At 41.6% G+C, this 15507-nt stretch overlaps 2 protein-coding genes across 2 annotated transcripts in view; one reads left to right on the top strand and one right to left on the bottom strand.

The window, feature by feature from the left end:
- Positions 1 to 9342, bottom strand: part of fbxw9 (F-box and WD repeat domain containing 9) — a 16175-nt gene extending 6833 nt beyond the window's left edge. Inside the window, exons 1-4 of the mRNA XM_073827650.1 lie at positions 9017 to 9342; positions 8644 to 8756; positions 6825 to 6972; positions 2136 to 2904 (exon numbers count right to left, since the gene is read on the bottom strand). Of these exons, the coding sequence (XP_073683751.1) occupies positions 2136 to 2904; positions 6825 to 6972; positions 8644 to 8753 (1027 nt within the window). The 5' untranslated portion in view covers positions 8754 to 8756; positions 9017 to 9342. The remainder of the gene's footprint in view (positions 1 to 2135; positions 2905 to 6824; positions 6973 to 8643; positions 8757 to 9016) is intronic.
- A 3870-nt stretch (positions 9343 to 13212) lies between these two features.
- LOC141344251 (myeloid-associated differentiation marker homolog) lies at positions 13213 to 14489 on the top strand. The gene has a single exon (XM_073849085.1). The coding sequence runs from the start codon at positions 13379 to 13381 to the stop codon at positions 14222 to 14224; it is 846 nt and encodes a 281-aa protein (XP_073705186.1). The 5' UTR covers positions 13213 to 13378; the 3' UTR covers positions 14225 to 14489.
- Positions 14490 to 15507: the final 1018 nt, after the last annotated feature.

The following is a 15507-nucleotide window of genomic DNA, read 5'->3' as shown; positions in this document are numbered from 1 at the left end:
AGTCTCAATCACCTCTGGAGGCCCGCGTCAGGGACGTTTCGCAGTTTTCTTGCGGGTGTTTCGGGCCGATCCCTGTGCCGCGGGCGGCGCCACTCTCCTGCGGCTGGCTCTGCGCTTGCGGGCCCTTCTCGCCGACCTGGCGTCGTGGGCCTCCGCGGTGGGGCGAGCCGTAGATGTTGCGGCCGCAGGGGGGCGCCCTCGGCGACGTGCAGGCGGAGGCGGTGCCTCCGGCGGCGGGATGGAAGCATCGCGGCGGGGCAGGATGTGAAACGCCTCCGTCTGTCTCTGGGCTGCCGAGAACTGTTGGGCAAAGTCCTCGACAGAGTCGCCGAATAGGCCCCTCTGGGAGATGGGAGCGTCGAGAAAGCGTGCTTTGTCGGCATCTGCCATCTGGGCCAGAGAGAGCCACAGGTGTCGCTCCTGGACCACAGCCGTGGACATCACCTGACCAAGGGCCCGCGCCGCGACCTTCGTCGCACGAAGGGCGAAGTCGGTGGCAGCGCGGAGTTCCTGCATCGTACCTTGGTCGGGACCACCCTCGTGCAGCTGTTTCAACCCCTTGGCCTGGTAGACCTGCAGGGTTGCCATCGCATGCAGGGCCGAGGCGGCCTGGCCCGCAGCGTGAAAAGCGCGGCCCGCAAGGGCGGACGAGCGCTCACACGCCTTGGACGGGAGACGCGGCCGGCCCCGCCAGGTGGCAGCGCCACGCGGGCAAAGTTGCACCGTCATAGCGCGCTCGACCTGGGGAACCGACGCATACCCCCTGGCCGCCCCGCCATCAAGGGTGGCGAGGGGAGAGGAGCCGGGCAGCGGGCGAGATGAAAAGGGCGCCCGCCAGGTCTTAACCAGCTCCTCGTGCACCTCCGGGAAGAATGGCACCGGGGGAGGGCGAGGCGATGCCGCCGGAGCCGTCCCCAGGAACCAGTCGCCCAGCCGAGAAGGATCGGCCGAGGCCGATGGAGTAACCTCCAGGCCAATCCCCCTGGCGGCTCGGAGGAGCATAGCCGAGAGCTCGGAGTCTGCCTCCGACGGGGCAGCAACCGCGGAGGGGCGCCGCGCCGCCGGAAGAGCGTCCTCACCCCCTGACTCTCCCTCTGACGCAGCGTCAGACATCTCTTCCTCCTGAGGAGCGCCAAAGGAGACGCCCAGCCCGGCTGGCGGGGAGGCGTACTGCTTTGGCATCTCGACGGGGGTATGCTGGCGGGCGGAAGACCGCAGGGCTTTTGGAGCCGGCGGAACGTTCGGCACCGTGACTCGAAATTCCCCCTCGTGCCTCGCCACAGCGGCGGAAAAATTCCGCAGGCCGTGGGGCGCGAAGGGGGGCCTGCCCGAGAGCGAGCGGCGAGTCCTCAGCATTCCCATGGTCATGCTTTCGCAATGAATGCATGAACCATCCGTGAAAGCTGCCTCAGCATGTTCAATGCCCAGACATGTGAAGCAGCTTTCATGTCCGTCCAGTGAGGTGAGGAAACTGCCACACCCAGAAGCGCACGGCCGGAAAGCCATTCTGAAAAGAACGTCTTTACACAGCCGTGAGAAATTGCTCTTTTAGTCCCGGTCTGCCCAGGGAGGAAACCGCGGCACCACTGTGCATTCAATGGGGCTTGCTCGCTGGAACGCAGGAGGCTTTTATGGCCGTGAAAACGGCCGCCCGCGGGACCCCGCTGGCGGCGCCGAGAAATTCACTCTTTTAGTTTGTCTCTTTCAATCGGCGCACACCAGCAGAGAGAGCAGCAGGAACGTGAAGTTTTCCTTTTTCTTGAGGAGAGAAGGCTTGAGCATACCGGCTCTGAAAGCGAAAGTCTGTTTGAGTGATGCGCGCCGCCTTCTTATATACCCGCATGTGCGGGGGAGTGGCCGACGCGCACGTCCACTCGCCAATTTGCAATTGGCCTTTTTTATATAAGGCTCAGAGATGATCGGTCTCTCAGGCGAGATCCCAATGTAACGTCGAAGTGATTCGACTGAAGGGGTAACACATTATTGTAAAGTGTTATCCTAAAGTTAAAATGAAAACTGGAAATATAAAAACAAATATATAAATAGTACTAAATCAACTCTTTTCACGTATGAATCTTTCACAATAAAACCAGGAAGGTGCATTAAGAAAATAAATATTCTGAGTTTCGTCTCACCTCGGGTGTCAAAGATGCTTAATTTCTGATCATGTGATCCGGCCAGCACTAAGTCCCTCTCACAGGACAGACACAATACAGCAGCTTTGCACTGGATGAGTCCTCGTTCTGCTCCTCCGGCGTCAAGATCCCAAAGCCTGATGGTGCTGTCGAAAGAGCCAGACACCAGCAGAGGTCCGCTGGATGCCAGGCACCACACCCAGCCCCGGTGGGTACTAATAGTTCCACGTCCCGCTAGAGTGTGCATCAATGTGCCTCTGGGACCCTCTCGAAGGTCCCACAGGTTTACGTTTCTGTCCCTAGAGCCTGACGCACACAACGCCTCTTGTCCACCCAGCAGGAGGACACAATTCACATCTGCAATGTGGCCAGAAGGAAGGATGATGTGCTCCAAGGGTGACTGGTTCAGCTGGGGACTGTTAGAGGCATTCTGGGATTGAACTTGGACGTTTTCTTCTCCTGGTTCCACTGCACCATTTATATTGACATCTAGCTGCATCTCTACCACATTTCCCTCGGCTGCCGGCGCTTCAACGTTCATTCCACCAGCTGCCTCTTCCTGTCTCTCTCCCTCCGTTTCCTGTGTCTTTGCCTGATTCTCATGCCCTGTCCAGCAGCCAATCAGATGTTCCATTTCCAAGCAGGCCTTGGACCAATCAAAATCCTCCTTTGGACCGACTGGGAAAGATGCTGAGGGTCCCGAGAGTTTTTGAGCTCGAACCTGCCACGCCAAGCGATCCTCGCCAAGCTTTCCCAACATCTGACATACCTAAACATAGACAAACAGCAAGACTTCAAGAGGTTTTTTGAGACAAATGAATACGTTCATTCAGCAGGGATTCATTATTAACTGATCAAAAGTGACAGTAAAGATATTTAGAATCATTTATTCATCAAAATGTATCATGGTTTCCACAAATATTAAGCAGCACAACTGTTTTCAGCATTGATAATAATCAGAATTGTTTCTTGAGCCATAAATCAGCATATTAGAATGATTTCTGAAGGATAATGTGACACTGAAGACTAGTAATGATGCTGAAATATCAGCTTAGCATCACAGAAATAAATTAGATTTGAAAATATATTAAAATGGAAAATAGTCATTTTAAATTGTAATAATATTGTACTATATTACAATATAGTACAATATACAATATATATAAATAATACTACTAATAATAATATTGGTAACAAGAAGGTTCCTCAGTTAACACTAGAATTACTGACTTTTTTATTTTTTGGTGAAAGTCCTGAGGTGTGAATCACCCCTGCTGAGATTTTCACACTTCTTCAGCTCGATTGTCCTCCTGCTTTTGTTGTGCAAACACACCCATTTACCTGTGAGGCCTGGCACATTGGCATTTTTTTACTCAGTGTAACTCAAGGCAGGCCAAACCTCTGTGTGACATGGAAACCTTCAAAAATGCCTGCCATATCTATAAAAAATATTCAACACATTGACTGACCTGCAAATATTAAAGACACATATTCACATTATATGGGAACACAACTGTTTTATTTATAAAAAAATGTGTGCAAACATGTTCGTACACATACAGAATTATAACACATCACTGAATTATAACACCAAAAGCAAATTTTTTTTTTGTGTGATCGCTCCAGCTTTCATATGCTCTGTCCTCTGCCTGTTCATGTAAAAAAATAGCAAAAAGAAAAAAAAAAAAAAAAGCTGCCCCTCAGTTCCTGGTTCACCTCTGATCTGTCTATATTAGTCCCACAAGTGGAAAATCTGCATTGTCACTGCAGAAATGTGGACAGTGCAACTCAGAGGGCAATTGGCACTTTTTGCAGTGTTCCAATGACATCGCAAATGATGATAGGCCAATACTGTAATCAAGGGGCAACCAATTTCAATGGGAGGGCAATTGGCACTTTGGCAGCATTCCATTGCCATGGCATTGATGGCAGTATGGCAGACACTGTACTGCAAATAGGCCGGCTTTTCACAACATATGAATGCTGTAGAGGTGGCCAAAAGGTGTGATTCTATCTATTGTGACTGTGTATGTAAGGGAGTGGCAAAAGCTGACCGACTCAGGTGGGAGATTCATTTCTTCTTCGCATTTTTGAGAACACACATCAGGATGGACTCCGTATCACTGCCATGCAGGAAGAACCTCTCCGCACAACAGGCTTTGGCCTGGCTTCAGGAAATGGACGAAGCTGACTCTGATGGAGGAGAGATTTCATTTGTCCAGCAGGCCTCTGACTCCTCCTCAGAAGAATCAGAAAAGGAGACGGAACAAAACCACAACACGCCTCCAAGGAAGATGCGCCGTAGTACTGGGAAGCCCTGTAAGACTCAGACGGCAAAAGACGGCACTGTGTGGGCAGAGGAGGACATTGGAATACCCAGCGCAGTAGCAAATCACTCATGCTTCACTGCGCAAGCTGGACCCACAGAGTCTGCTAAGGTTTGTCATTACCATAGTACATATGATATTTATATGAACCCATTTAGAGTGAGGTTCATGTAAATTTACCATTCTCTATTTGTTTATCTTCCGACAGTGTAAAATTACAAGCGTGCTCCAAAGCTTCCTTTGTCTGTTAGACGTGGGAATGCTGCAGACCATCAGGGAGTGCACGGTCCACCAAGCCCGCAGAACAGAGCCAGACTGGAATTTGGCAATTCATGAACTGATGGCATTCATTTCAATTCTGTTTGTAAGAGCAATCATGTGTCCCGTTGGTGCCATTGTGGATTGCTGGTCAGAAAGCTTTCTGGTGCCTGTAATCAAAGAGACAATGCCCCGAGATAGATTCATTTCAATTATGCAACACCTTCGATTTGATGACAAGGACACGCGGGCAGAACGGGTGAAGACAGACAAATTTGCTGCGATCTCCGACATCTGGACACGCTTCAACAAGAACTGTGCTGAGAGTTTCACTCCAGGAGAACACATGACCATAGATGAACAGCTGTTCCCTACCAAGGTACGTTGTCCATTCACACAGTATATTGCAACCAAGCCAGACAAATTTGGGATCAAGTTCTGGATGGCCACGGATTTGGAGACCAAATATGTTTGCAAGGCATCTCCTTACTTGGGAAAGGACCCCAGTCGTCAGAAGGGAGAGAGGCTGGCAGAGAATGTGGTCATGAATCTGATGGAGCCATTTTTGGATAAAGGGAGAAATGTCACAACGGACAATTTCTTTACTTCACTGTCACTGGCGCACAGACTGCTGCAGCGTCAAACAACGCTACTGGGCACGATGAATAAAGTCCGACGTGAACTTCCTCAACAAGCAAAAGACACTGCACAGCGAGAGGTATTCTCCACTTCAGTGCTTAGAAGTGGCAGTGTCTCCTTGACAATTTATGCCCCTAAAAAAAGAAGACTGTGTGTGTTCTAAGTTCCATGCACCAAAACGTGACGATCGGTGATGGCAGAAAGAGGAAACCCAACACGATAACAGACTATAACCACATGAAGGTATGTGAATTTGTGTATAATTTTACACCAGTACTACAATGTTTTCTGATGTGTACTATACAGACCCATAGAAAAAAGCACATATACTCATGACTCTCTCTCTCTCTCTCTCTCTCTCTCTACTTTTACAGTGTGGTGTAGACGTGTTGGACCAAATGGCACGGATGTATTCGGTAAGAGCAGCAACACGCAGGTGGCCAGTAGCAGTTTTTTACAATATGCTGGACCTAGCGGCGGTGAATGCCTACATTTTGTACAAGACATGTACTGGGTGGACAGGCAAAAGAAGATTGTTTCTGAGTCTTCTAGCAAAGGAACTTCGTTGCCGATTCATGCAACAGAAGGAAATATTGGCACAGAGGCAGGCTGCTGAAGCTGCTGTGCCAGGGACTGTACAGACAACACAGTGCCAGGTGCAAGAGAGCTGCAACAGGAATCGCAGCAGGTATTCCTGTGCAACATGTAAAAAATTCACCTGTGCCAAATGCAGGGACAATGGACACTGGGTCTGCAAACTCTGCAAAGTTTGAAACACTTATATAAAATAAATATGTATGTATAAAAAAAAGTATGTATATATGTATAAAAATAAAACAGACTTGTGTATCCATATATTGTGAATGTGTGTCTTTTGTATAAATACGTCAGGCAATTCTAAAGGTTTGTTACACACAGAGGTTTGGCCTGCCTTGGATCTGAGTTACTCTGAGTAAAAAAATGCAAATGTGCCAGGCCTCACAGGTAATGGGTGTATTTGCACAACAAAAGCAGGAGGACAAAAGGCCTGTGGAAATCTCAGCAGGGTGCTTGTAGGTGTTAGGTCCAGGGATTTTACGCAAATTTGCGCAGGTTTAGTAAATCTAGTGTTAACATGAACTAAAATTGAACAATACTTCTACAGCATTTATTAATCTAGTTAATGTTAATTTCAGCATTTACTAATACATAATTAAAATCACAAGTTGCGTTTGTTAACATTAGATGAACATTAATGCACTGTGAGCTAACATGAACTAACAAACAACGACTGTATTTTTATTAACTAACATTATCAAAGATTAAGAAACAGTGTAATAAACTGTTCATTGTTGGTTCATATTAGTTAATACATCACCTCATTTTAACAAATGACACCTTATTGTAAAGTGTTATCATAATATTAATATTAGTAAGAACTAGATACACAATTAGTAAAAGTAAAAAAACGGCTTCTAATGCTTACCTGCGGCAGGACATTAATGACACACTGTGCTGGGAGATGTGAGGCTATCTGGGTAACTATCTCCCATGGCAATGACAAGAGGTCTGTCCCATTGCTAGAAGGGGAGGGGCTTGTCTCCATTGCGAGGACAGATGGTTCCAAATTCAGTCTGTGAGGTAAAAAGCCAGAATGCAGACTAAAGTTTGCAAACATACAGTGGTGTGAAAAAGTTTTGGCCCTCTTCCTGATTTTATATTTTTTTGCATGTTTGTCACACTTTAATGTTTCAGATCATCAAACAAATTAAAATATTTATCAAAGTTAACACAAGTAAACAAAACATGCAGGTTTTGAATTTTTTTTTTTTTTTTATTATGAAGGGGAAACAAAATCCAATCCCACATGGCCCTGTGTGAAAAAGTGTTTGCCCCCTAAACTTAATAACTGGTTGGGCCACCCTTAGCAGCAACAACTGCAATCAAGCATTTGCGTTAACTTGCAATGAGTCTGTTACAGTGCTGTGCAGGAATTTTGGCCCACTCATCTTGGCAAAATTTTTGTAATTCAGCCACATTGGAGGGTTTGAGCATGAACCGCCTTTTTAAGGTCATGCCACAGCATCTCAATTGGATTCAGGTCAGGACTTTGACTAGGCCACTCCAAAGTCTTCATTTTGTTTTTCTTCAGCCATTCAGAGGTGGATTTGCTGGTGTGTTTTGGATCATTGTCCTGCTGCAGAACCCAAGTTCGCTTCAGCTTGAGGTCACAAACAGATGGCCGGACATTGTCCTTCAGGATTTTTTGATAGACAGCAGAATTCATGGTTTCATTTATCACAGCAAGTCTTCCAGGTCCAGAAGCAGCAAAACAGCCACAGACCATCACACTGCTGCCACCATATTTTACTGTTGGTATGATGGTCTTTTTCTGAAATGCTGTGTTACTTTTACACCAGATGTAATGGGACACACACCTTCAAAAAAGTTAAACTTTTGTCTCGTCAGTCCACTGAGTCTTGGGGATTATCAATGCAAAAGTAAGATGAGCCTTTATGTTCTTTTTGCTCAGCAGCGGTTTTTGTCTTGGAACTTTGCCATGCAGGCCATTTTTGCCCAGTCTCTTTCTTATGGTGGAGTCATGAACACTGACCTTAACTGAGGCAAGAGAGATCTGCAGTTCTTTAGATGTTGTTGTGGGTTTTTTTGTGACCTCTTGGATGAGTCGTCGCTGCGCTCTTGGGGTATTTTTGGTCAGCTGGACAATCCTGGGACGGTTCACCACTGTTCCATGTTTTCACCATGTGGATAATGGCTCTCACTGTGGTTCGCTGGAGTCCCAAAGCTTTAGAAATGGCTTTCTAACCTTTTCCAGACTGATAGATCTCAATTACTTTCTTTCTCATTTGTTCCTGAATTTCTTTGGATCTCAACATGATGTGTAGCTTTTGAGGATCTTTTGGTCTACTTCACTTTGTCAGGCAGGTCCTATATACGTGATTTCTTGATTGTGAACAGGTGTAGCAGTAATCAGACCTGGGTGTGGCTAGAGAAACTGAACTCAGCTGTGATAAACCACAGTTATGTTTTCCCTTCACTTGTGTTTCTTTGATTAATATTTAAATATGTTTTATGATCTGAAACATTAAAGTGTGACAAACATGCAAAAAAAATAAAATAAAAAAAATCAGGAAGGGGCCAACACTTTTTCACACTACTGTATAAAGCTCAAGAAAAGGCATGACTATTCTTTCGCTGCAGATAATAATAAAACATAAGTCATAACAAACCACAAAAAACTAAAATAAATGACAGTGAATGTTGAAACAGCATTTAATACAGACCTCTCAGGTAAGGAGTGTGGAGTGTCATTGCAGGTGAAGGTGGGTGGACTGGCACCAGAAGGGCATGTCTGCGTCTCCTCATCCTCCAGGGCGACGCTTGTTCCCGACATAGACTGAATTACAAGAGTTTAAAACGATGCTGACATTACTTTCTTTTATTTACATTAGATTAACCATTATTTACTCGGAACAGATACGTATTCCTGTTATTACTAAATCATTTACTCTGGTTATCTCTAGGCTCCCTCCTTTAGTAACTACGTTAAACTGAAATCAAATAATGAAGAATAGATAAAAGATCGTATTATATTATTTAATATAACAGGTAATACAAATATGATTCAGGTAAATGTAAGATATGGTGGGTACATACCGTGTTTAAATCGAATATCCTTCAAATCAAAAGACTGTAGGGGTAAACAATCCACATTTCTCATCCACCTGGTTTGTGTCATGAATTATTGATCATTTTGATATGACACTGCACTAACATCTTTGCTCGCCTTGTTTTTGTATCTATTGACCGGGTGTCTATTGTATCTATTTACGGTGTTGATTGGTGTATGTTAAAGGCGAGCACTGACGTTAAAACAAAAGTGAAAAGGATATTTGCTCAGCATCGGAGAATATACGACTCGACTAAAGTTAAATTGACATCTCTCTGACTGGCACCACCAGACGCTTGTCAACACTACACTCCTCCGGCGCACATCATGTGCGTCATCGGTGCTTCCGCGTCGCGTGTTGTGATGAGAGGAACGCAAAATATATATATTTTATATATACTAATATATGTATATATTACCGCTGGATAAATGTTTTTGTTGTTAGTGTTTTAGTTTCCAGGCTCTTTATATTGTTTACATATATATTATTGTTATAATCTGTTATGTTGAGCTGTAAATGTGTGTATTTACCTTTATGTATGTTCAATAAATACATTAATAAATTAAATAAATTATGTATCGTTTAACAGTAATTTCATTTATTTATTTAATTTAAATATAAATATGAAACTGAACATTCTGTTTCATATTATTTAACAACATATAATTTAAATGCAGAGCCTAGTAATCGCAGGAGAGCATTGTACATTTAAATGCTGACCGCTAAACACTATCATAAGGTGTTTAGGCTAGCGTTAGCCAGCTAGTGATACTTCTCTTCAAGGACATCTTAATAGTATTTTTGACCAACAGTAACTTGCCTGCATAGTCATGAACACATTTTTTAAATCTTGTAATATTTTAAAGCCTTTATTATTTTTCAACTCTACAGCTGTGCAGTAAAGTTCACTTCAAAGATTCACTTTTCATTCATAAAGAGGACATGAAAAAAAAACGTCTTTTCACAGAAAACGTCTTTTTTAAGATAAAAATGACATGAAATTAACCATATAACCAGAAGATGGCAGCAGAGGATCAATTATCGGCTGCAGCTGCCATTTCAACTCCTTAGATTTTTCAAGACGTCTTTCTTTTCGATTTATAACAAAAATTACTAGTAGCCTATAATAAATTGTAGTAATTTTACTTTAAGTAATATACACTTAAGTTATAGTTTAGCAAGTGTAGAAAGTCATTAAGCTCAGACACCTTTAAACACCTAAATATAATAAAATATAATAATGGTATAAGAAGTAAATAATGCACTCAATATGAATCCGTATGAATTTGAAATATTTTATATTATTTAATGACTAAATTTTTTAAGCTTTATCTTGAACTGTAAAATCTATTAAATAGCGTATATTTAACCAACACAAACTTGTTACTGTTGTAGTTTTGTTACTCTGAATTTAGTCTAAATCATTTAATGCACAGCTCTTTTTTTGACAGGTTTTTCGTCAGGTTATTACTGTCGATCATATCAATGACTCATGCATTTTTAGCAGATTTACTGGTGTATTTTTTAAACTCGTGTTTGTCATTCTTGAAACTGTATATATGGACGTTTGGTACTCTTAAGACAAACAAAACTTTTCTTTGATTGTGAATGGATTATGCAGAGAACAATGAGCAAAGTACACTCCTATTACGGCACAGTACAGTTGACCGGAAATTACTTAGCTGGCTTGTCTAAAACAAGGAAGTAATCCTAGCATATGGTCAATTGCACTTATGTCACGATTTGGTCAGTTGAATGCGTGGCCATATTGTAAACAACAGCATGGATTGCATGGTCAGTGTACTACTAAATATGTTGTTCTGCTAATTTATGCCTTCTAAAAACGTGTGGAAGCTGCTAAATCATATAGAGAAGGACTTAGTAAGCAGGACAGGGTGCAATATTTTGACTAACTAAAGTTAATAGGTGGTAAAGATATGGACAAGCAGTTTTATTAATATATAAAATTTAATATTTCACTTACCTGACCAAAAATCATAAGAACAAACACGAATGTTGTCAAGATACTTGTCCTGGAAATCCTGGGTCAATTTTGCCAACCACAAACGCCTTGTCCCTCAGACTGTTCTTGCACTCTTCTCCTTGATTTGTTATAACTTTTGTCAGTCTATAGTACTCCAAATGTTTTTTCCTGGTCCGACCGATTAGTACAGCCCAAAACATGGCAATAATTTTTAATTTTCAGCAGCAATAATCAGCTAAATATGTGAGTTTTGTTCGGTTTAGTGGCAATGTTTATGTTCAGTGCCGCCAATATGGCCAATGTCATTAAACGCATTGAATTCATTATTGTATTAAATGTTAAATATGTAAAGATAACTTCACAATTACTATAAATGTGTACCTTGGATATTATACAATTTGCATACATACATTAAAGACGTTTCCAACTCTGGCCCATATATATATATATATATGTATATATATTTACAGACCCTTTTCTAACAGTGTATGTCTATGTAAACAGGTGTGATCTGACTCTTTACACAAGGACAATAAGGTCAAAGTCCAGCACATTCTCTGTCTGTCTCTCTGACACATCCCTGAACAGACACAAGCTCAATTCACAGCCTCATTTGTTTGCTTTTCTACTGCATTCAAATTCACTTCTATATAAAACAATAACTAAAGGCACGATGGTGAAAGCATACTTTGCAATAGAAATGTTTGACAAACTATGATCTCATGACTCGAAACAAACTACTATAAAGATGTTGTCACCATTATCAATGCTTAGCAACTTTTATCAGCAGAGGGTGATGACTAATTAGTCAGATATTTCGACCACAAAGATAACTTTCATTCTCATACATAAAATCCAGTTCAAATGTCAATATAGAATAGTTAACATTTGAAGTGGATCAAAAAAGTTGTCCTAAAAGCAAAACAACACCAGTTCTTGTCCTTGAACAACTTTTTTCAACCACTTTAAATGTTAACTACTGTATAAACAATACTAAGCAACAAGAATCACAAGTAAGCATATAAAAATAAACATTTTTCTGTAGCACCTTACATACAAGCATCTAAAACTAATCTTTAAGGGGAACCTGTCAAGTTTGAGCTTTTTGTTTTTTCATAAAGTTTTAGACTAGTGGAAAGAAAACATCCAAACAAAACTGTTAAGTGTTTCTTTTATAGCACTTTATCTATTTGTGTCAATAGATTTCAATTACAATGCATATTTTTAAAGGTGTTTTCTCAAAATGATTTTTTTTCTCCTATACACCGAGCCATAAATCTCCACTTCAGTAGCAATTACACACACCAAACTTTACATTTTTATTTATTCCTGTCTATATCCTAAAGGTTTTTACAGAGGGATTTGTTCATATATGATTTGCTTGATTTTATACAACATTTTATTCCCCCAAAAATGGTAAAAAAAATATATATATAGTGTTTCCTGTCTGTTCTAAGTTTTTTCAAAATATGAGATACCCAAAATTCCCAAAATAATATGTCCAAAAATTTAATGAATTTTAAAACTGACTGATTTTTGTACTAGAAATGTATACAAATTAGTGTATATTTCATTAAATAATGGCTCATTTGCATATTTAAACCTAACATTTCAGAAAACCTGTAATACAAAAAATGTTTGCAATTATCAAAGTAATCAATCAACTTGGTGATGAAGGTAATAACTATTAGTTAAATTTTTTATCCTATTCACCTGCAGTGTCTCGCCTTAAAAGACACATTTAATTCGGATCGTGTGTAATTTCACATGGTAAAAGCTTTTGCACCAAAACCCCCACAAAAAGGGTTTTGGTGCATAACGGCATGAGAAGCTCAGTCTTAAAAAAAACTGCATCAAGGCTTTAATTTCTCATCTTCAGTGCATATCTTTCTATCGTTTATAGCCTTGTTTCGCAAATGAGAGCTCTAGTAATTCACAGAGCATAAGTCAAACCCATAATCTCATATTCAGATGCTTATCATCGAATTTAGCAATGACATTTCAGGGTCCACCCAGTTTCTTATCTTCACACTCCTCTCATTTGAACTTAACTCTGATTGGACATTTAAAAAGCAGGTGAATTTCCGGAGGTGCTACTGATAAGGTAATGAGTAAAGGAGGATGTGACTGAACGCATGTTGCCCCTCCCTGGACCACTTCCCTTCTGGGTGAGGTTAGTGTGTAAAGACTAACCTGGAGTTGATACGGACGATAGTCCAGCTGGGACAGCAGCAGAAAAGACAAGAACTTTTGAGAGTATGAGAGAAGAAGTCAATGAGAAGAAAGCATTTTAAAAGCTGAAGGCTTCAAAATCAAAGCGGGACGACAATTTAACTGACTTTTAAGGAAAACAACACCATCATCATGGTAACCCTGAACACTCAATCTCTCACCACGCCAATCGGAATAATCCGGCTCTTTGAATTCGCACTAACGCTCATTACCTTCAGCCTGGTGGCTTCTATAGGCCACACTACCTTTTCATTCTGGGCTTGGTGCATGTTCACCTGGTGCTTCTGCTGTTTCGTGACCCTCCTCATCATCATCCTGGAGTTCACCAGCCTGAACACCAAGGTGCCTATTTCTTGGGATGACTTCACTACGGCTTTTGCAATGCTGGCCACGCTTATGCACTTGGCTGCTTCGGTCATCTACCCCACGTTCTTCGTATGCTCCACATGTTCGATCGCGATCGCGGCCACGGTGATGTCCTGCATATGCTTTAGCCTGTACGCAGCCGAGGTGGGACTGGCCCGAGCAAAACCCGGGGAGATCAGCGGGTTCCTGTCCACGGTGCCAGGCTTGCTGAAGGTTCTGGAGGCGTTTGTAGCCTGCATTATCTTCATCTGTCTGAATTCGAGTTTTTACCGCTTCTTCCCTGGGCTCCAGTGGTGCGTGGCTGTGTACTCGATTTGCTTTATCGTTACTCTCCTCATTATCATCCTTACAATCGGCAGGTTGCTGGCTCGAATCCCCTTCATGGACAAATGTTTGACGGGGTTCAATGTACTGGCTGTTTTATTGTACCTCACGGCTGTGGTGATATGGCCTGTCTACAGTTTCCAGAACAATCCTAGACCACAAGGATGCGTTCACTGTTACTGGGACAACCTGGTTGTTGTTTCCTGCATGACTTGCATCAATCTGATCGTCTACATCGTGGATACTGTTTACTCAGTGCGTCTGGTGTTCTTCGTTTCACCTGCCTAGAAAACTACAACGGTTTGGGGATAAAGGATAAAGTGCATGTGATGTACAGTTGTGAAATGTAAAACCTGTTAAATGTAGCCAGATTGTGGCATCAGCTTGGACGAGAATTACAGATGTTATATAGGCAGTTTTTAAATATGCACATACTGATTTTGTTTTCGTATTACTATATAGAAATCTGACTGACGGTTTATTGATATTAATGCATTCTGAAAAATGTTGGCCTTATGAGAATTTGTACAAATAAAACATTTGATATGACAAACATGTACGTATAATCATTTAAACATACATTTTATGTTCAGAGATACACATTGTTTGGGATCAGTATGCTCATCAAGGCATTTATTTGATCAAAATCCAGAAAAAAACTGTAATATTTTGAGATATTATTTTAATGTGAAGTAACCGTTTTCTGTGTGAATATATGTTAAAATGACATTTATTCCTGTGACGTAAAAGCTGAATTTTCAGCATCATTACTCCAGTCTTCAGTGTCACATGATTCTTCAGAAATCATTATAATATGCTGATTTATTATCAATGCTGGTTAATGTTTTGCTGGAACCTGTAATCCTTTTAAGAAGTTAAAAAGAACAGCATTTGTTTGCCTAAAATAGCCTAACATTTTAGGCTAATATCATAATTAATACCACTTATTTCTTTCCCACCTATAACTTTAGTTCGAGAAAATAATGTGCCTTTTCCTGCTTGCTAAGTCCTTCTCTGTATGTGTTATATGTAGCCTTGTTTGCCTTTGTTTTGCACTGTTTATCAGTTGGTTTCCCCCCTGTCATTTTGTGATCATTTGGTTTAGTCCTCATTTGGTTTATCCCCTTCACCTGTGTTTCATGATTAGTTCCCCTTTATAAGTCTGTTTGTTTCCTGAGTTCTCTGTCGGTCATTTAATGTGGTATGTGTGTGGTAATTTCCTGTTTTTCCTTTTGAAGTCCAAGATTAAAAGTATTTATTATTTGAGTATGTCTCATCGAACCAGCACAGTCTATAGCAGTATGATTTAGCAGCTTTTTTCCCCCATGGTTTAGACAGAAGAAATTAGCAGAACAATATATTCAGTAGTACTAAAAGGGATAGTTTACCAAAAATGTAAAATTTGATGTTTATCTGCTTACCCCCAGGGCATCCAAGATGTAGGTGACTTTGTTTCTTCAGCAGAACACGAAGAAGATTTTTAACTAAAACTGTTGCAGTCTGTCAGTCATATAATGGCAGTGGATTGGCACCAAACCTTTGAAAGTAAAAAAAACATGCACAGACAAAAC

The sequence above is a fragment of the Garra rufa genome, chromosome 1 (assembly GCF_049309525.1).
Source record: "Garra rufa chromosome 1, GarRuf1.0, whole genome shotgun sequence".
NCBI classification, from domain to species: domain Eukaryota; kingdom Metazoa; phylum Chordata; class Actinopteri; order Cypriniformes; family Cyprinidae; genus Garra; species Garra rufa.
The sequence above is the reverse complement of the archived record's forward strand: the minus strand, read 5'-3'. Positions and strand labels throughout refer to the sequence as shown.